Source organism: Stegodyphus dumicola, chromosome X1 (genome assembly GCF_044657685.1).
Source record: "Stegodyphus dumicola isolate Sdum_Otavi_A_Nest chromosome X1, ASM4465768v1".
In the NCBI taxonomy this organism is placed as follows: domain Eukaryota; kingdom Metazoa; phylum Arthropoda; class Arachnida; order Araneae; family Eresidae; genus Stegodyphus; species Stegodyphus dumicola.
The window spans coordinates 88,178,716-88,202,185 of NC_140780.1; the positions used below are offsets into that span (position 1 = coordinate 88,178,716).

The window sequence follows — 23,470 nt, forward strand, 5'->3', positions numbered from 1 at the left end:
GTATCATGTACTTATATTTTGGATCTCCCTCGGAACAAAATTAAAAGGAATGACTCAACACTACCCCTATCAGAAGACTATTCAATTTATTCTTCGCTTAAGAGGGTGAAGTAAGGAATTCGTATGAAAAACATGGCTCTATTTTTCAGGAGCCGAGGCTTTTCTGTGATACATAAAACTGAGTTATCCACGTAATCCTTTAGCGGGGCGGTGATCCTTAAAGATGAAGCGGAGAAGGGAACTGAATTTTTTTATTTCACGGTGCAATAGTCTCAGATGAGCTTTTTACTCGCTTTCCATTTCTAAATATCACGTTCCAGCACTTGGTATTAAACTTTATTTTTAAACGCTTTGTTCTGGAGAATTCGGCATTTCACAGCGAGCAAATCGCGAAATGTGGCTCCTCGTAATTTCTTCAAGCATAAAAAATGCAGTTGATTAACACGAATGTCTCTGATATGAAACTCAAAAATTTTAACTCACTAATTTGCTACTCTGTATGTTTTCTAAAAATATCACGAGAACCGATTCCGTTTAGAATAGTTACGATTTAATGAGCAATTAAAACTTTTTGCAAATCAGTTTACATTATCTAAAATAATTTTTTTCTTAAGCAGTTTCAATAAAAGCTCCGTATTTTCAACTGACGCAAATTTATTTGAAACTTAAAAGTTGTTTATAAAATTTGAATTTAAAGCCGTTAACAAAAATATGCTCCTAGAATTTCATCTACAATTAAAACTTAAGATTCCGTTCTTATGGGTAACCTAGATACGTCAGGATGACTAGTAAGTCAGGATAGTTTAACCTAGATTTGTCATGCGTACTTTACAGACCCATTTAACATAATAGTAAAGCAGACTATTTTTATTTTCGCCTTGCAATAGGTATCAAAATATCCTCAGTTTGGATACCGTACAAATTTAATAGTAGATTTTTAGCAACAAGATAAATAACTCCATGTCAAGGATGTACAACTGTAGATTTTGACGCGACGTGTACACGCAAAGACATGCTGCGTAATTCAGGTGATGTTGTTTGGAAATGACAACGAAATCCAGGGCTAGCTGCCAAGGAAAGGGTTGCTTTCGGCGAGGACTTTCAAAGAAAAATTGGCTCGTAGTCATGACACTTATCTCGAAAACCAAGGAAACAAACCAAACAGCCAGCCGGCTTTCGGGGGCTCGAACACAAAATATTCAGCGGTTTTCTGTTCGGCAACTACTGGAGCACCTGGTTAACTCAGTGTTATTCGCAAACAATTTTTGAAATGCCTGATGACCATTCTATGTATATAGTCATATAATATCATGCATGAAATATAGCTTATACTTTATAATCTTACTCCTAAATTATACCTATGAAAAGAAAAAAAAAAGAAAAAAAAAAAAAAAAAAACTATTGCACTTGTAATGCAGGATCTTCACTTCATAGTTTTGAAATTTTCTTCGAGCAACATTTTATGGAGAACTATTTGAGAATGTTTAAAATTTCTCTACGCAATTTGCAGTGATTCTGTGAAATATCAGATTCACCATCAGCTGTCGTGGAGGCAAAATCTTTATCTCTATGTTATTAGTGTTTAAAACTTTATCAGCATACAAAATATTATTCCTCATTATGAATGTATGTAATTCCCCATGTAGAACCAGTTGGTCTGTAAGGATTTATTTCGATAATTTCATATTCAAGGATGGCATTTACTTGAAGAGAGGAAGGAATATCATTAAATGTTCTGAGTCTAATGGCTAAATTAACATTTTAATGAATCAGAATATCATTGAATATTCTAACTAATGTTATACACTCATAATAAATAACTGTAATCATACTGTTCGATATTTTTACTTCCCATTACCAGCTTAAATCCGTCAATAAATGAATGAGGAAAACAAAAGTAGCAAGTTGTTTTTATCTTTCGCTTTCAAACCAATCCGAGAACAAGTACCATTTTCATAGAAAAAAGGTTCGATGGGTGAGTGTTACTCTAAACTGTGGTTTTAGTTATTGTCGTGTCTATGACGAAGATCATACAAATGGTGCCATCGGCGAAGTGTATTCCTGCAAAATAAATATTTTTAATCTTTGTTGGGAAGTTTTATACTTAATAATATATATTTTTACCGTCTACAGTCAAATTTTTGCATATATCAATATATAGTTTATTCGTAACATTACGCTGGTTTTTTAAGAAATAAATCTGATATAATAAATTAATTATCATATCAGAACATTTCTCTTTTTAAATGCAGGTTATAATTTACTTATTTGATTTTTGTATTCATTAAAAATGTGATTACAGTAATAAGTTACAAAAGTCTGGGTGGAAATCTCATGACTAATTTGTACGCCTATTAAATTACACACATTTTATGCTGCACTTCAATTAATCTTATTTCCTATAATTATACTAACTATTAAGTTAGAATAACTCTCAAGGATAACGGATCTCTCAAGGTAACATCAAAAACTGCAAGTTTTGAAACTAAATATCCCGTCAATTTTTGTTGTTTCAGACTCAAAATTCTTCTAATTTTATTTTTTCGCAACGAGTATGAAACTTTCACAAATACAGGTAAAGAATTGTATTAAAAATTAGATTTCGCGTTTTGTCGAAAATTAATATTTTTTAATTTAACATTGCCAAAATTTAAATATTTTCGTCATTTAAAATACTTAGAAGTATGACTAATTAGAAGTATGACAACGACGAACTATTACGAAAATAAAGGTGGTGTAAGGACTTTTCACTCTAGTAAGGAGGTGTGTATATTCGAATATATGTATAATAATAATTTATTTACTAATGGATTATTGAGTATATTATCTCATTTGAGAAAGGTAGTAGAATTTTTTGTTGAATGAAGTAACTTATAAGCATTTAAAATGAATCTTGGAATTTTTTTAAAAAAAATAAAACAACTAATATTCTAGTATCTTTCTTAAAGGAGATAATATACTCAATAATATGTTAGTAAATAAATTATTATTTTATTTTTTGCAGCTTTTGCGCAAGTATTATGCAATTTGTTGCAATTAATTAATAATATTTACTTCAATCTTTGTATATATAGAGAATATGAAAAAATATGATATTGTTATATATACGTATACATATGTCACCGCGAAAGACCGAAATTGGAGAATGTCGACTTTCACCGGAGAATGTTAACATTCATCAAATACGTCGGTGAAAATCGAATATTTCTCTACATTCTTGTATATTCGGACCCCCACCGGTGTATGTCGACAATCACAGATATGCTCTGGTGTAGGTCGAAAAGAGAGGAGTATATGTACACGCTGCCATTCCAAAAGGAAGTGTTCCACAAATAAATGCAGTTGTAAAAGCAAAGGCCTCTTGTGCAATTCAAAGTGTTATAATAGTTTAAGTTGTTGCAATAAATAAGATTTGCATCACATAATTTGGTAAGTTTATAACTTCTGTTATTTTCCTTTTTCATTTTGAATGTACTGTGTGTTTTAAGTTCTTATGTTCTTAGGTTCTTATTCTGAGTCTCAAGTGCGTTTTTTCGCGAATGAATTACGGAAAAGGAAATATAATATTCTTATATGTTCAACATTCACCATTAGTACATGGTGAATGTCGACATTCACCGGTGTAAGTCAGAAATAAGAGTATTTGGAAAATATTTCGGACATACACCAAGCGACTATGTGAATGTTGACATTCACCGGTGAAAGTCGACATTCTCCAGATTTCGGTGTTTCACCGTAATATATATATATATAACAGTTTCAATTTGTTTTTGATTTTTTCACATATTTAGAGCAATTTTGAATTTTACTGGTACTGAACTTCATTTCTTTCATGCCTTTGTGAATTTGGTTCTAATTTTCTTACTTTTTGTCTCTCTCTATATATATATATGTGTATACGTTTGGTTCTGTCAACTGCAGTGAAAAGAGGAGTCGCACAACTAAATCTTATAGTAGTCTCATATATGAAATTTAAATATTCCAAGGCTAATCATTTGTTAATTATGCGAGTTGGACATATACGTAGGTACGTATATACAGGTGTCACGGAAAAAATCCCTTTTGACTCCATTCAAAATCCAATTTACAATCCGTTTTGGAAAACAATTATTTTGCTTTATTTTTCTCGTATATACATACGTCACGCAAAAAAAAAAAAAAAAAAAAAAAATCATCCAAATAGATTCATAGAACGGTCAAAATGGATATTTCTGTTGAAATATAATAACTGAAATTTTTCGCGATGGCAATATTTCTTTCACTTCCTACAAGGAAGTAGTAATATATAAATCCTTTAAGAGACGCATTTAAACATCAGTATTTTTGTGTTACTTCATTTTCTTATTTTGTTATTAATATATAGTGAAAATCGTTTAACACGAAAGTGAGGGGACTGTAATATTTTTTCATGTTGAAAGAATTTCGTGTTAAAGGATATTGAAAAAAAAAAAAAACTTATATTTAACAAAATTAAGTGTTAGAGTATATTTTACATAGATATGTATGTACGCATAAATTTAATAAAAATCAATGAAACAAAAACATCCACAAGAACTTAATGAAAATTAATACAAAATTTTCAAGTTTTTCGAATAACAAAACATTTATACAGTTTTTGGAAAATAATTTGATATTTTTCTTTGCAGTGTCTTTTTTACCATCAAAATTGTTAACAAATGGTTCGATGTCATCCATTTTGTTATTCATTTCAGCCTTGGAATGTGCGTCTAAATAACCGCGCATACTTTTCATGATGTTCCTCATTTCGAATGACGTGGGAACAGGAGGAAAAGGAAATGAACATTATTCATTTCCTTTTGGTCGTCGGAATCTGCATCAATGATATTTTTTAGCTTTGAAAAAAAACTCCAAAATGTCTTTGTTTGCCATAATTGGGGCTGTACACACATTATCACCAACTACTGCAACGAATTCTTCCGATAATACAGTAGGACAGTCCAATAATACAGGAGCTTTCTCAAACATTTCATTAAGTGTCGACTCTGTTTCAATATCATCCTTCTCCATTTCGTTTGGCCCCAAAGAATCTGATACTTTTGAGAATCCTGCATGACAAAAACAATTTTCATTCTACCTTAGAGTCACTGAATTCCATGCAGAGTGCAACATATGAACGAAACTCACAAATTTTTACTTACACTGCGATGTACTCGTCATCGAATTCCAAAGCCAACTGATGAAAGATGAGATGTTTGTGCGGCGTTTGTAGGGGTGGAAGGTGAAAGTAGCTTAGAGAAAAAAAAACTGGCTCGTGTCGAAGGCTATTCCGAGAGTATTTAAAAGCCAAGTTAGCCTCCTTTCTACGGAAACATAGAAAACCACCTCTCTTTCATTTCACACACCTCTTACATCTCGCTTGCGAGGTCGGTGTTTTCCGTATTTTTTTCATTCCTAGAAAGGATAACTTTTCGTGTCAAGCGATTTTTTTTTCGTCTTAAGAGAAAGAAAATGCATGAAAATATATAGTAGTTTGTCGGAACCGTTGTATTATTTCGTGTTAACCGATATTTCGTCTTAAGCGTTTTCACGTTAAACGTATTTCGCGGTATATATGTTTGCTTTCAGAAAAATATTTAAAAATCAGAAAGAAGCAAGTGTAACACAGAAAGAAATCCCATTACCTGGCTATTTTTGAATAAATATTATGCAAATAAAAAGCAAATGTTTTTTTTTGATTACTTTATGAAATTTTGCTGTCAGAACACGTATTAAAATTTTTCTTAATAACTATATTAATTTAACCTTTTTGACTGAACGTTTTTACTGTTAACAGCAATCTTGACTTTCGTTATGCAGGCTTAACGCAGAAATGATAATAAAATTACAAAACGTTTAATTATTATGATAGTAATTTTGTTTATATGAAAAATGTCGTCATTAAATAGCCAGCAGTATATTACATAAAACAAGAGTATATAATATATATGGCACAAGTGTCGCTTCTATTAACTGCAGTAATGCTTCAAATATTTATAAAAGTCATCAATTGGAATGGTATAAATTATTCAAAGTATAAATATTATGAATTACATCAAATATATTTATTATTAATTTTTTTCTAAAGTCATAACAAAACATTAATGCATTAATAATGTTAGGTGAAAATCATCAATCAGTTATGAGTTATTAATCAAGCAGTTAGAAAACTCTCATCACAACACACCAAAAGGCAAACTCTTGTTTTAGGAGATTATAAAATTCTGTTGTCATTCCCTTCTTTCCATCAATTAGCTGTAAAGTTGCATGTATTTTGCAGAAATTTAACTTTCGGGTCGTTTATTCTTCCATCAATAAAATTCCGAGTTCCATACTCAAGGACCCCATTCCGGATATGAATTCCTGGGGTATTTACAGGATTCCTTGCCAGTGCGGCTTAATTTACATTGGCCAAACTAAGAGAGCCTTAAAATTTCGCGTCAAGGAACATCAGGCATATGTTAGAAAAAAGGAAACACAGAAGTCTTCTGTTGCCCAACATTGTTGGTCCGAAAATCACACTTTCAATTTTTCTGCTGCCAAAATTATTCAAAAAACTTCTTTCATTGGTGAAATGGATTTTCTAGAGGCATTTCACATTCAAAAAAATCTTTCCGTTCTAGTTAACGACCCTAATTCTAATCCATCTTTGCCTTCAGACTTTAAAGAAATTATGTTTTAGCTCTGGTTTCATCAACAGATGGTGCCAGTGGCTTGTCCCTTGTCCAGGCTTTCTTATCTTATCTAATCATTATACCTTATCTCGTTCATTTGCGGTTTTGCAGCTGAGGATGATGGTTCGGTAAATTAATTGAAATTCGTCCTTTGGAAATGTGAAAATATAACGCTGATTTTTGTTGTTTCACTTCTGAATTAATATTTGTTCGGCGTGTTATTGTATCTTAATTAATGCATTTGTTAAGGAATGTCTTCGGAAGGAATAATGGAATAGTAAGTGATATGAAATTAATTAAAAATACTAAACTGAAGAACTTATGCTACCTCGAAGAGCAACAATTTGTGTCTTTGATTGCCAGCAGAAGGGCGGCATGAATAATAATGCACGCAAACGAATGAATGGCTGTGCTGGGTAAGGAGACTGAAGCCAGAAAGGAAACACTGAGCTATAAACATATCAAATAAATAACAAATAATAATTTGATTACAATTTAGCAAATTTTAATGTAATTCAAACGATGGTCTTTGAGAAAATGTATTTAAAGATTGTTTCAATTTTTACCAGTTGCAAAATCATATATAGGTCATGCTGTAATTTCATATAAAATTGTAAGTAATACACCTTCGAGCACAACGTCCATGCAATTTTTTGTGAAAATCAGAATGACAACAGGCATGTTTTATTTGTAACGTACAAAAATTGAAAGAATATTTTATTGTTGGATTAAATATTCAGATTATTTCTTTGAATATAAGTAATATGTGAATGTAGATTTAACATGTGAATATGTAATCGAAGATATTTTTCTGAAACTTTAGAATAAAATGTGTCACAGTTTTATAACTCAATAACTTAGTAATTATAAATAATATGTATAATATATAATTATAAATCTATATATACAAATGAAGAATAAATTTATAACTGAAACATATTTTTCTTTTGCAGCAAAGAAAAGTGTTTCCGCTGTATTGTAATTCATGACAAGCATCCGAACGTTCTGCAATATAAAGAAAGTAAGTTTTAATGTAATTTTGGTTTTGTTTGTATATTTTTTCAATCAAATACACTGTTCAACTTCATTTCTAACTAACAGGGTTCTAAACTAACTAGTTTTCAATTCATCGCAAGATGAATCTATCCATGTTTATCAGCTATGACATAATAACTTATATTATAGAAATATTGCAAGTTGTTATAATGTTATTACCTGCAATTAAATAAAAGTTAACTCTTAATTTCAATCTTAATCGTCTGAATCATTAATAAATTACGCGTTATATATATATAAACACGCTAGTAAATACAGTATATAAAATATATATATATATATACAATTTCAACTTTTTTTGCAATGTTGCGTATACTTTTCACTGTTGCTTGGGTGAATTTTCCTGTTAATTTTATTATACCTTTAAGTTCTTCCGGTTCATGTTATCCGTACAATAGGCTTACTGATAATTACTTGACCACACTTAGAATAATCAGGACTCCCTTATACCCTTGACCTCGAAGTCGATTATGTATACCTTTATACCCTTGACTAGGAAATTGATTATATACCGGAGGGAGCCAAAAGATCGTTAAAACTTTAGAAGTTCATACAAAAGGAAGAAATTACGATAAAGAACTGCGGTTTGCAAGAAAGGGCTCACAAGGAAGTCGTATTTTTGCTAGCAGTAAAACCAATTTTAGTCAAAAATATCACCGGTAGATGGATTTGACTACCTGAAGTGCAATGAACAGGACAACAGTACGCTTCATTCATTTATTCTTGCAATATCAACTGTTTAGCATGACCTCCAGAACATTATACGAATCACCTAAGGCGATTCACAACGACCGTTACAGTTGAATGCAACATATCGGAATGAACTGAAGAAACCTCACGATATATAGAATCTTAATGTTCGGCCAATGTTGAAGGGGATGAACGGTACACAATTGATTTCAAATAGCCCCACAACCAGAAATCGACCGGAGTGAGATCGGGTGATCGTGGAGGCCATGCGATCTTGTAAACTCGACTGATCACTCTTTCTTCACCAAAGATACTCGATAGGGATCGTTTTAATACTAGTATTACGGCATTTTCCGTTTACTTATAATTACGATCAGAGGTCATTTTGAAGGTTTGTTCCGAATAGAAGAAAAGGCTCCCATTTTGCTATTATTATGCTATTATTATGTTCCAAGTTAATGCTTATAACGATACATTTTGCTTGTTTAATAAGTAACTGAAGTAAGCTGAGTAAATATGTGCAACCAAAAAGATAATCTAATGTAAAAAAGACCAAAATAAAGCAAAGTGAGTAAATCTATTAATCGAAGAATAGGTTAGTATAACAGAGAGCTAAAAAAGAAAAATAGTCACTCTAGATATTTTTAAACTTCGTATCATTTAATAAATTGGCTCAAAGAGTTTTCAAAATGAAATATATTATATTAAAAATTACACCTATTAGTACTTACATTACTCGGTTTTGCAGTGCATACAGATTACTACTTCTTTTAATTTTACCTGTACAGGTTCCACAAACATATTTTTTTCAGTATTCACACGTATTCAATGTTTTGTTGCCTCTGCATGCATTTATTTGGCAATGTTTACGCTTACGGGAAGGGTTGACACAAGTACTAATTCTCATTTTGTTAGATCCAGAAAGTTTGTGAATTTTCGATGAAATATACATCTTTCGAAGCCCTTCAACCGTATTCGAAACAAAATCATGACGGCTGATATTCTGATATTCAGTTGTTTCCTTGTAAATTATCCATGCATATATCACGGTCAAATCAAGAATATTAAAAAAAACTTGAACTGACCAACGGTTAGATGAGGATTGAGTATTTTCTGGCCATCGGGGTCCAAAACATCAACTCCGTGTTCGGTCGAATTGCAAAAATTCACTTTTTTCACCAGATGCGATTTCCAACTTTTTTTGTTATTGTTGTTTTCCTTAGTAAGAAGTAAGCGATATACTGCCATTCTTAGCAATTTTACTAGAACAGAGCTCATCCCTCGTATTTTTTAAAGAATAAGGTACTTCTCTTTTTGAACGATTTATTATGCCAACGCAGCGTATCCCTGAATTACTCATGTCTTTTACTAATTTCAGCGGTTCCATCAAGCGAAAATCTGCATGTTCACCAACGTTTTCTTCAGCTGGTCTTGTTTCGTCCTTTTCCAAATAGGAAAATCCGTTAAGTACATATTTTGACTGCACATGCACGGACATTTTTACTGCAAGCCAAAATTTAATGCCGAATTTGTCCGGCGTTTTAGACATACACTGAGTAAATCAGCATCGAGTCTTTATGGAAAATAGTTGTTTATCCATTGTTATATTTTCGCCCGGTTTATAACATTTCAAACAGATTTCTATAAAAGCATTCTAGATATCCAAAACAAGGGCAAGTATATCAATTTGCAGTCTTTGGGATCCTGATCTAAATTTTTACTTTCCTTTTCTGTTTCGTTAACAGGTTCTCTGTCAGACGAATTGGATTCACTTGTTTCAGTAGGAACAATCCAGTCCTCATCGCATAAACTGGATGTAGTATCGGAATGAAATTCTTTATCGGGTTCAGTTTCTGAAGCAGAATTATCATCAGAAAGATTTTCAAAAACTTTCAGCATGCCTTCCTCCGTTAGATATTTTTTACCAGCGCTTCTACGCGACATGATGAACAGGTCAGAACAACAAAACTATCCAAATGAAATAAACTACCTTTGTGTCTACTGAAAAATAAACTTTCTAACACAAGCGAAATGCGCAGACACGTGGCCGCTCAAAAATTCTTAACAGGTGTTTTTATTCTACCTCCTCCTCTCCCCACTCTTCTGTAAAATATGCAATCTTCCTTATCAAAATTCACTTGCTTATCAATCAGCAAAACGGAACTAGTTATAACAGTCATAAATATATTGATAAATCTATAAATTTTTAGATACAGTCAAAATGACGGGTACCCGGAATTCTAGGTATTAATGATATTGTCGAAAATAATTGTTTAAAATGAACAAAAAAATAACATGTAATATTCGTAAGTTTTTAGGAAAAGTCCAAAAATATCAAAGTTATAATTAAAGAATTAAAACGGTTATATCCAATTAAAATGAAGATACGGTCAAAGTGACCTTTCCCGTAATTCTAGTGTTAACGGATTGGCATAATGTGGCAACGCGACATCCTTCATAAAGGTAATTACAGACAACACACCTCTTTGATTTAATTAGGGCACGACTTTGTCACGCAAAAGAGTGAGAATTCTCAGCGGTTACTGTGCACGATTATTCCAGACATGGCACTTGGCTTTTCAAAGGCGAATGATCCGATAATGAAAGATGAACTGAAGTCACAACAGGCTGTCAACTTGGCTGGATGCAGTAGCTTCATCGTGTATTCACGAGGATTTGACGTCTCCCACATACGAGTGTTCTGGGTGCTGACCTCTCCACAGCTCACTCCGCAAATGATTCCCTCTTAGCTATGTTCCCCGGTTGTAACTCATGCAATGAATGCAATTTGTAGGGACTGAGATGCAGTATCCCGTGGATGATACGTCGAGTCGATGAGCGAGACACGTCCAATGTCTTTCCAGCTTTCCGAGCACTGCTACTCCCCGTGATCGATTCTGCCGCTATATCATTCATAGAGGTTTCCACCGAAGTTGGTGAAGAGGCTTTTCGCTAACAACGGTCTTCCACTTCGATCTGTCACACACTGGCCGATCCTCCAAAAGCCAGGTTCTTCGAACCGCTTGAAAAGCTTCAGTATTCCAGAACATGATATGGGGGCCATTCTTCGTCTGCAGTCATTCTCTGTGGTAAATTTTCACAACATTTGATGACTCTCCGTTCAAACAGAAAAACCTCACCAACAGCGCTCCCTCGGGTAATGATAATTTTCTGAAAGCGAATGAGAAATTCTCGTGCATCATGGTCTTGTATTGAAAGATTGATTTGCATAGTTCTTCTGAATCTCTCGCATGTCAGCGCCCTCTACCGCTGACATTTATAAATTAAAATGTTTTTGATGCTCAAACAAATCCGACTTCCTTGTCAGCATTTTCTTGCAAACCGCACTTCTTTATAATAATATCTTCCATTTTTATGAATTTTTAAAGTTTTAATAAGCTGTTTCTCACCCTGTACATATATATATATATATATGAGGGTGGATCCAGAAAAAAGGTTACAAGGGTAATAAAAATTATTTATTAATAATAGGCAGAAAACACAAAAAGAAATTAAGAAGCATACTTGCCTTTCATTTTATCACATAATAACCAAACTTATTAGGCATTTATCTGAATGTAGAACCAACTTGTTTAACCCGGCTCAATAGAAATCACGTCCCTGCCCAGTGAGCTAGTTCTCAGTGGCTGTTTCCACCTCTCTGTCTGAAGAGAAACTCATCTGGGTGTTAAACCTGGGCTGTATGGCGAGTGACTTTAGACTTCCCACTTAAGCGTTTGCAGCAATTCATGAGTTTGGCCAGCACTATGGGGCTGAGCATTGCCACACATGAGAACGACACCATCACTTAACATGCCAATCGCTAACGTCGGATGGCTTCACGTACCCTTGTCTGAGTGGCACAGTAACAATCGGCAGTAACGGTATGGCCACGCTGCAGATACTCGATCAGGACGAGGATTCATGGCTCTTAGCTCCAAGCGAAGGAATAAACAAATGTACTTCCAATTCGGGATTAAACTTTTAAGAACAGGGATTGGATTAAAGTAACCTAAAATAAGCGTCCTGCTTTTTAAGAGCTATCAGTGACGCATGACGAGAGACTCACCGTAAATTTACTTTCATCTTCTGCACACAAAGAACTGCTGATTGCTTCCTAGAGGTAACGGCATCTCACTCCCGGAACTAGACTTCAGAAATCTCAGTGGACGTTTATTTCGACCGTACGGTTAATGTAAATGAAGAAACTAATGTAGTAGAGTGAAGAACATTTCCATATGCGAATAGCAGTACAGTATATATTTACTCCAGTGAGAGGCATACTCACCATCTTTCTGCTGTACATAATTTAAATATGGAAATTGTGACAGATTGATTTGTCGTACTCCTTGACGATAATTCATAGTTCATCCTGAAGTTTTGGACTCGTATCTGTAATAAACATACTAACAATTGATAAAATAAATTCTTCAGAAATAATGATTTCCTGTAATCTTTAAATACTGAATTGTGAAGCTGAGTGTCAAGAAGAAGAAATACGGCATCCATGCAGTTGTTTTAGTAATGAAAAGAAAGATCATTACATTTTTTAGTATACTTATTTATTACAGCAGGTTAAATAGGTTGTTGATGTTTTGGTTAGTAATAAACGACAGAAAAATGCAATGATGCCAATTAATCATTAAATAACTGAGTTCATGCATTATGAACGAATCGCTTGTAAGAAGACCTGAGAGTGAAAACTAGAGTGAAAAGAAATACGTACCTTTTTAGATGAGTGCAATGATTCAGAATGAAGCAGTAGATAAACGGTTTTCTTTGCTAATAGGATGCACTAATATATGTTGGTATGTGCATTAGATACATAATGTGTCTTTAAACATATTGGATATACCACTTATATCACGTTCGATACGTTATGTACTAGTACATGCAATGACTATATTATGTGTCAGTAAAATATAAAAAGTACAATGAAATAAACTAGATCAAATAAACTAATTAGTAGACTAATAAAATGTAATAATGATTTTTAAAAACATTTGCTGTCTTACTTGTTGTCATAATACATAAATATTTAAGTGTAATAATAATAATGTGCCAAATGTAATAATATATATGGTGGCGTGCGCAATAACCCAGAAATACTGGATAACGTGCAAGATGAAATGTGTGATCTGAAAAAAATATGGAATTAAGGTAACTTACCGCCAAAGGATGACACTTCAAATAATGCGAATTGCGAGAAATTTCTTATATCTTGACATCGTGAAATTTTAAATTAATACTAGTATAAATCAAGAAAACATAGCTAGACAGAAGATAATAGACCGCGAACTACTGTAGCAGTAAATATCAGTCCTAACATTTTGAGTCCTAACCTTTCGGGCAGGAAATGCGTAATATTCCAGTCTAAGTAAATCTCAGTTCATCTTCGTTACACAAAGTTACATGATAACAAAATTCAATTTTTATAACGAAGGAAATTGAGTTGACTGTTTATACCAATATATTTTTGTAGAAACACAAGGCAAATTCTCGCACCAAGATGCAACACGTGCACATGAATTCCATACGAAGATATCTCAAGTCGTAGAACATCATTAATTTACTACAGAAGGCAGAATCTAGATAAATTTAGTTGAATCTTCAATACCCATTTTATTTTTTAGGCAAAATGCATTCTCTTCAAACTATATGGAGATGGTCGTCAGGAAGGCACGAAAAGGAACAAAATTGCAGACACGCATCCTCCGCGGTGAGGACGGACAGAAGCCCGTCCTACACCTTCGGAGTCTAGCAGCAGAAGAGAAAGAAAACCGGTTGTAGTGGTCAATCTCGCTCTGTCAATGAGCGGTCGCATTGAACAGACTTGATGTTGAATAAATGTGGAGGCTTGCCTGCACATTAAGCATTCAGGAATCAAGCACAGAAGGATTTGCTTTATTTCTTTAAAATAGAAAGGGCGTTTTAAACCCTTGATTCCAAAATAGTAAACGTTAATACGGCAACAGAGTCATTGAGATTATAGAGTATGATTGGTCACTTTTGATTAGAAAAAGATCATGATTTACATTGTAGGAAATAAAATGTATCCAACAAATAAGTATCTTCAAGAATAGTGTTGTAGTGATTCTTCATAACTAATTTTCCCATTTTGACTGCGATTGTTTCGAAAATCAATGCTTAGTAAAATTAATAAGGATGAAATATCGATTTAATTTAGTCAAAGGGAAACAGAATTATTGAAGACTGAAAATTGTGATCATAAATGCAGTTCCAAAAAAAGGATTTCACCGAAAACAAATATTGCGGAAAATTATAACAATAAAATTATTCCTAACCCTAAATTCAATAACGAATCATGATGGTATTATAATAGACATGCTTTTAGTATGCCGGGTAAACCCGAAAGATAAATTTAGTACAAGTTTTGTTGAGCAGTAATGAAGGAAACCTGCTGGTTAAATTTTTGGCTAAAGATCATGAAGTGTTCCTGACTATTTAAGAATTTGACAAAAAGGAATGCTAGTATTTCTTCATTTAAAAGTATTTTATCAAACAAACACATTTATAAGAGCTCTAATAAAATAGCAATCATACCTACAAAATTATTGTTTTTATTCCCTTAACTAAAATATGCAGAAACGTGAGAGTAGCAAATAGAGAGTAAATTGTTCTCATAGGAATAAACTGATCTCAGTGAAAAGTTAATAAAGCCTCACACCCAAGTATAACAGCTAAATTTCTAAAATATCGTGTCCAAAATTTACATCACGAATTTCAGCTTAGCTGAAATTATTCTTTGCATGCCCTCGTGAATACGTGACGGGAAATCTAACTGACTTCATCATACAGAGCTGCCAAAAATAACCTTTAACTCCATCATTATATGAATTATTTTGGCTTTGATGAGTGTCTTCTTTTCCTATGGAACTGATTGCAGAGCGTAAAAAAAAAAAAAAAAAAAAAAAAAAAAAAAAAAACGTACGTGAACAATTTAAGTTGGTGATAGCTGATAAAGTAGTTCAAAATGCATCAATTCGAAACAATTTCTTTATTTTCAAATTGCTTTGCTTACACAAATCGCAGAAGCATTAAAATAATCTAAAGTATTTTTTAATTCGTTCTACATATATTTCAAACAGTAAACCCTCAGCATTGTGTAACAATTCAATTTAATATGATTACAAAATATTTACGTCAAAATACGGATTAGTAAACGTATTCTCATTTCATAATTGCAAAGACTGTACCCTGTATGAAGATTTGTGTAACTTCTTGCAATTTAAATTAAGGTGCTACTATAAATAAACTGCTGAGGCAATATCTTTTCAAAACTGAATTTTTTTTAATTACTAGATAAGTAAAACTGTGAAACTATTTAATTATTTTTCAGAAGTACTGTAATTATTTGTTATGAAAAGAAGGCTAAGGTAAAAGCAGTATTATTTGTTGTAAAAAGAAGGCGGGTAATAAACATGGTCATTGCAGTAGTTTCATACTACACAAAGTCCGTTACACACGAGAGAAAACAGAAGAAAAGACTATAACGCGAAACCAGAACTAGTATTAACCAAATCTTATTAAGTCAGCAACAAAAAGTGTTATAATGTCAACTGCTTTCGATGGCACCTTCTGAATGAAACATAATTCAAATATAAAAATGTCCAAAATTATTAATCATTTTCAATGTACAATGCACAATTACAGCGCAAATTAAATGGCCCAACAGTTAAATATCATAGGTTAAGAAGTCGCTTTTATAGGTTCACTCGATGATTGGGCAAAATATCCCGATACTCTAAAAAATCGTGAATATTTTGAAGAAGGTTTACGTCAGCAATTTGAAACGCTTAAATCAGAATTTGAAAAAAGAAACATTCATTCAGCTGAAGAACTACTCGATTTACAATGGACCCGGGCTAAACAAAATGCAGCTTACAGTGGTGGCCAAAATTGTGGACTCTTTTGGAAATTTTTATGTTTTTGAATTTTGTATGCTTATAGAAAACGTTACGTTTCACAAAATGCAAACTTGTATATATCATTTTAAAGCGAATTTATTACTGAATTCAATACAAAACACAAAATTCAATTGTTTGTAATACAAAAAAAGTTATATGTATTTTAATATAAATCAAAAACACAATTATGAAGTGGTTTGTAATGTCTAGCTTTCCTGGCCAATCACTGTTCTTGTTCTGAGAACTAATCAAATGTTAGTAACTGCCGGTAGAAGCTGACATCATGTTTACACTTGAAACAATTCATTATTTTGCTTTGTTCTGTAGAAGGAGGACCTGTTTCTTATACACTGCAATTACAAGTAGGAATTTTGGTAAAAATTTTTAATAATTAGTCAAGAAGCAATGACATCAAATAAAAGAGTAGATTGGACACCTAGAAAGAGATGTAATATTATTGTGTTACTAGAAAGTGGTCTTTCTTATGCTGAAACTGCAAGACAGGTGGGTGGTTCAGTGACTACATCTGGAGTCCCAAAGTTTTGTTTACGATATCAGGAGACAAATTCAATACAAGACAAAGAAGTTAAAGGCCGAAAAAGGTGCACCACATCTATTGATGAAAGACTATGTCTCCAAGATAGACTATGTCTCCAAGATAGAAAAATGTCATCAGCGGCCATCGGAAGTGATCTGAATGATGCTGGTGTTTCTGTCAGTTCAAACACAATCAGGAGAAGATTAACAGATGTTGGACTGAGAGGTAGAATTCCACGAAAAAAGCCTTATCCTTATTTTAAGCAAAAACAGACTACAGTGGGCAAAGGAACACAGTCATTGGACAGATGATCAGTGGTCACAAGTTATATGGAGTGATTAAACTAAGATATACTTATTCGGTAGTGATGGGCGAAAATATGTAAGACATAGAATAGGAGAAGAGCAACATCCTGACTGCATTCAAGCAACTGTGAAGAACCCAGTTAGTGTTATGATTTAATCATGCATGTCAGCAGATGGTATTGGTCGCCTTCATGTCATCGATGGGACACTGAATGCCAGAAAATACATTGACCCTATTCTAGAACCAAAACTTCTACCTTCCATCAGAGATCTCTTTCCAATAATGCTTCGTTTATCTTTCAGCAGGATTCTGCTCCTTGCCACACGGCCAAAATATCGAAAGAGAGGTTTCGTACAAAGAGCATTAAATTGTTGTCATGGCCAGGAAAAAGTCCTGACCTCAGTCCTATCGAAAATTTGTGGCACCGTTTGAAAACTCTTGTCCGAATGAGGCGCCCATCAAATAAAAGGGAACTAATTGAGGCTATAATTGTTTCCTGGCATCATGTAATAACGAAAGAAGAGCTTAAAACTCTTTTCAGCTCAATGAAACGTTGATGTGAAGCTGTAATAAAAAAAGTACCCTACTAAGTACTGATAACTGACTGCAATCATCAACATCTAATGTATATCGATAACTATTATCGTTTAACTTTTTTTTTGTGTTGCAAATAATTGAATTTTGTGTTTTGTATTGAATTCAGTAATAAATTCTCTTTAAAATGATATATACAAATTTGCATTTTGTGAAACGTAACGTTTTCTATAAGCATACAAAGTTCAGAAACATAAAAATTTCCAAAAGTGTGCACAATTTTGGCCACCACAGTACACTTTCCCAGAAAATAAATTACAAAAAATAACACTTTTTAAAGCCGGCACATCCACCGCCGTTTTCTCAAAAATAGAAGATTAATGTAATTATTGGCAGAATATTTCTAATCAAGTATATAAAGTGCCGGGTGCACATGATACGATGTTTCAAGAAACACAAGTTCAGGAATTGGGTAAATGCTTACGACAGTGTTTGGACAACCTGGAACTTGTTATTTCTCTAGAATCAAGTAATAGCGCTACACACTTTTAGCCCAAGCCAGCGGTAAGTAATCTATAAAAGCAGTTAAATATAATATTCTCGACATAATTGCATGAAAAAAAAGTTTTTTTGAAGTTTAGCAGACTTAGTTTCTTCTTCTTCGTATTTACGTTTTTGACTTGATGCAGAAGTCAGTTCTGCTTCTTCATTTACTTTAGAGACGACTTTAAAAAAAGAAGCGCTTGTTGAAGATCGTGGTTGGTTGACTTCTTTGCATACTTTTTCGCAAAGTTCATCAAGTAAAGCTAAACTTGCCTGAAGAGTATCTATTCGCTTCTTGACTTCTTGCTTTTCTACCTTAGAAATGTCTTCTTGATACCATGTCCTAAAATCAAGAAATTCAAGAATTTTTTTAGAAATGAACTAGCGTCTTTTCGCAGGATTTCTTTTTGAGTAAGTGGATCTATTTCGATCAAAAAAAAGGAACACATAGTTTTGTAGTAAATCAAATTCACCTTTTTTGCAAAGAATATCAAGACCTGCTCCGTACCATCCATTAAATAAACAGTTTTCTTTTTGTTCAAGCGATAAGCCTTTTATAATGTAGCCTAGGTTGTAAAATGATTTTGCCTGAACCAAACGTTGTATAATTAATGTTCCTTCTTTTAAAGTATCGTGTTTTTCTTCTGGAGAAAGATTACTCCACAATACCTGAAACATTTCCATGTCAAAAGATTTAAGTTGTTTTATTCTGTACGCTAAGGATTGAAGTAGATCGTAATACAGTTTAATGGGTAGTTGATAAACAAATTCAATTATTTCAGAGCGTATTATTTGAGTATAGGGAGAAAGTAATAGAGTAAGCCATTTCTCTGGTTTATTATGCTCAATAGTCCAATCCAATAAGTTCTCTTTTCGCTCTTTTGATAGTTGTGAATATAAGAAATAGCTCACTTTATCATCGGTGTGATCTATGGCGCCACTCATTAATTCAAAAAAATTATAATTTTCGATGATACTTATATTTTTAGATTCACCTATTTCTTGCCAGAAATAATAAATTGCATGTTCATATCCCTTTTTAGCCGCTTTTTTAAACCCCACTTCCCAGAAACTGCCTTCGTATTGCCAGTCTTTTGCAAGTGCTTCTAATTGATTTTCCAACTGAAAAATCCTGAGTGTGATGAGTGATTCCATTCGCTCTTGGATAGCATTTAAGTTACCGCGAAAAGGAGCATAATCTGATCTTTTAAGCTCTACCCAAAGTGCTGCGGTTTCATTTTCGAACCAATAGAAACATGCCAAATAGAAACGATGGTTTATTCTATGGTTAAACTCAATTACAAATCGCTTTGCACAAATTAAGTCATTAAATTCTCCATCAATAGTAAAATAATTTGGCGCATAAAGCTCACCTTCTTTCAACAAATCAATTTCATTATCTGAATCGTACGTTATTTTCCATAGCAGCATCTGATGATAAGCTTGATAGAGTGAAAAAATACTTTCTTTTAAAATAGTTTTAAAAAGCGAAGGTAGTTTATTTTTTTCTATAAAAGTGTTTGAAGCACTGATAGTTTTTTCACGATGATTAGCTAGTCGAACTTCCCACTTTCTTTCTATATCTTCTGGTATATTGCTTAACTCTTCAGATTTAAAGGGCGAATCCCAAAAAAATTTAGCAAACTGCGCCGACACTATTTTTATTAGTGGTAATATAGAAACTGCATTTTTTAATGATACACTGTATGTAAGCCTTAAACACCTTGTGGAATTTATTTTGACAAAATAGAAAAGATTATTTTTTATTATATAGTATAGTTTGAAATTTATATATAAAAATTAAAAAATAATAATAATATTACCTAATTTTTAAGGCATTATATAAAATGAGCAAAAAAGAAATAATTGAAGAGTTAATCTTTCACAACTTACCCGACATTACCGAAAATAGACGTGATTTTAATAAGCTCATGAATGACGAGCTGGCTCGTATTCCGAACAAATTTGGTCACTATGCTGAAATTTTCTTTGTTGGTAAATTTCTAGTTTTCAATATACATCGTTAAAAGATTCGCAGGTGTTCACACTACCTTATGGAAATATAATAAAATTAGAAAATGTTTGCACTTGGTTTTATTTAACCGAAAAATACAATATAAAAAAAGCTTATCTTCGGACTATTCATATTGCGATTACTTCATCGTGTGCTGTCTCTCGTAATAAGGATACTTTTCTTAAAGATATTACTTTCACACAACAGAGTGAAGGGTCTATTACCTATTTAAACAATCAAGGATTCCGTTGGGACGAGCAGCGTCTAACCCGTGAACACACTAATGCCCTTGATACTGATAGAATAACTAATGAATTAAACAACGTTGGCTTTATAGCGGTCCACAGTCGAATATCTGAAAAGGAAAAAGATAATATTACAGAAAAAACGGTTAAAAATTTAGTTCTAGAACTAGAAATGATGTTAAAGACAAATTTTAAAACTATTTAAAAACTAACAGAAAATTATTACTCAACTCACTCGAGGTTTTTGAACAAGAATTAGGCCAGAATTTTTTTAAGGAAAGTTTTTTTAATGGGTTTTGCTTTGGTGGAATAGTATTTAATTTTAAAAGACGTTACCGGATCTCTATTGTAGTGCAACGTAATACCGTAATGGGACGTATTGACCTTGGAATGATTAGTTTAGGCGAAGATAAAGAAAACCTTAACCCTTTTCCTTATGATCGCAGAATTTAAGATAGGTACGCACTCCGCTTTGGAAGCTACTGCGCAAATAAAAGAAAGGTATAAAGATACTTGGCTTAATTTAAAAAGTTTTGAAGACCAAGCTGTCATTGCGGGAATGAATTATAATTTAGTTACCGAGGACCGAATGCAGTTTCGATCAGATGATATTAAAATAGAAATAATGTCTCTTCACCATTTTAGCATAGAAGAACTTTTGACTGTGCTTACGCAAACACAGATTAAAGAAAAAAATCGAGAAAGTTTAGAACATTTATCGAATAGTCGCTATGGTATAGAAATGTTTCAAAATTTTTTTCCGCTTTTAGTTTGACACACGTTGTCCTATAAAGGAGAAAAATTTGAGGTTTTGCAAAACAGATTCAGATTATTTATAGAAGATGATCAGTTTGCTAGGCATCGTGGAGTATTGGTAATTGATTTTCAAGAGAAAGACCACAATATTTATCAAAGGTTGATTTTTAATTTTAAACTAGAGGGAGATGAGCGCAATCTACAGTCACCAAATGCAAAGAACATAGCTGATTTAGCTAAGAAGGCTGTAGACTATTTATGTAATGAAGCATTGAACCAGGGACAAACTATTTACCAAATTGATGCCACTGTTACTGCTAAGAAAGAAATGGGAAAGCCTTTTTTTCAATCTATAGATTATCAAGAGATTATCAATCTTTTTTTCTCAAGGTCCTCCCATAGATTTAAATCAGTTTTCTGATATAAGAAAGAAATTTAAATCACTTAACACAAAAAGATTTTCTGATCTTTTTGAGGAAAATAATGGTTATCAAATAAAGCCTGACAGTTTAAAGTCCCCCTTATTTGATTTAAGCACTTTGCTTCAAAATGAAAATGATTTTCAGGCATTCATACAGGGCGTTTTCTCTGAAGTTCAACGAAAAGGTACTGAAGTTCGTATATTTGGTGAGGCAAACTATGCAGCGTCTGGCCAAGCAGATTTTCAGATAATAGTAGCAGACGTTGAAAGGCAAATCAATAGAAGATAAAAATACAGCTGTTTTCGTTTCAGAGCTAAAACATTTTGAAACATCTAATCCCGATAAAGTAAGAGAAAAAGCGCAAGAAGCTTACAAGCAAGCACAAGAGAGATACAAGAAAAAAAAAAAAAAAAAAAAAAAAAAAAAAACGTAGATACTACAACACCTGGAAAGACGGATTAAATTTCTAGTATTTGCTTTTACTCCGAACAGCCAATCAGCACAGGATTGCTTTAGTTACATCGCCAAAAAACGCAGTATAGATCAACCGTCTGATGATTCTAAATCGCGAAAAAGTGCAATTAAAAGAAGAAAGAAACTAGACTACCGTATAATCGTTTTCCGGCGTACTGTCAAATTGCAACTCGCCAAGTAGCTCTAAACGACAACTACGTAACGCAGACAGTTACTTTGAATACTCATTGGAAAAGGATAAAGTAAAAAGGGGAATAATCGAGGAACTACTACAAGAAAGAGGACGTGATGCTATTATTTTAATCGCGGATGATAATGCGTTATTAATACTTGCCACTTTAATAGAAGAAGAAAACGATTCGGGAAAATTAATCGTAATCAGTGAATCGCCAGAGCAGTTGGAGATGATAAGAATAAAAAGTTTCAATAAAAATAAGTAACTAATTTTTAAAACACGTTTTTTGTAAATTATATTAATTTTTTGCAATATATTTAACCTTTCAAATCAGTTTGTTGAATTATGATTTTGCTTATCTGTGATATTAAGTATTAAACTATGTGTTGTTATTATATTTTGGGTTTTAAAAAAAAGTAAATTGTTTGAAGTATTTCAACTAGCATAGTGAGACACATGTGATCGAATTAACACGAATAGCTACGAATCGAATAAGGAAATTCCTTCTACGTAATCAAGCAATGGTTTTATTCGAGTCTGATTAATTTTTCTCCTCAGCCTTCTGTGATGAACATCGGACCCTTGAAGATGCGTGCAGCAGTTTAACAGTGGATAATCATTTGCACACTATGTTTAAAGGTAAGTGCAATCGGCATTACCTTATATATAAATTATTATGAAATACAAACGTGCTCTTTGCTTATAAATGAATTTGATTTCTAGTGTAAAATAAAGTTCCTTTTTAATTTTATTCTGTTAAAACCTAAATCTTTACACAATTTGTATTATTTAAAAATGTGTGTGTAGTTGAAACTACAATTTACATGAGATGTTTTTGCTTTATTTATATTAACAAATCTAACTGAGTAACATTAATGTGCAATCAAATTTTACCTGAAACTTCAATATGATGACCATACGTGAGGCATTAGCTGTTAGGAAAGGTTATACAAAATAAAGTTACAAAAAGAGAAAACCAGAAATTGTAGTATTTGCAATTTAAATTAAAATACAATTAATGCCTCTTGGATACTATACATAAAAGTTTCAAAGCGTTGAATAATCAAAGGTTCATTTAAATATGATCTAGTGTACTATACTGTATACTGTACTGTATA

At 32.7% G+C, this 23,470-nt stretch overlaps 1 protein-coding gene across 2 annotated transcripts in view; it reads left to right on the forward strand.

Moving 5' to 3' along the window:
* LOC118186523 (uncharacterized) overlaps positions 1–23,470 on the forward strand; it is a 512,903-nt gene that overhangs the window by 364,907 nt on the left and 124,526 nt on the right. For both annotated transcript variants that reach the window (XM_035356639.2, XM_035356640.2), the window contains exons 3-4: positions 7,625–7,692; positions 22,911–22,991. In XM_035356639.2, the coding sequence (XP_035212530.1) occupies positions 7,625–7,692; positions 22,911–22,991 (149 nt within the window). The remainder of the gene's footprint in view (positions 1–7,624; positions 7,693–22,910; positions 22,992–23,470) is intronic.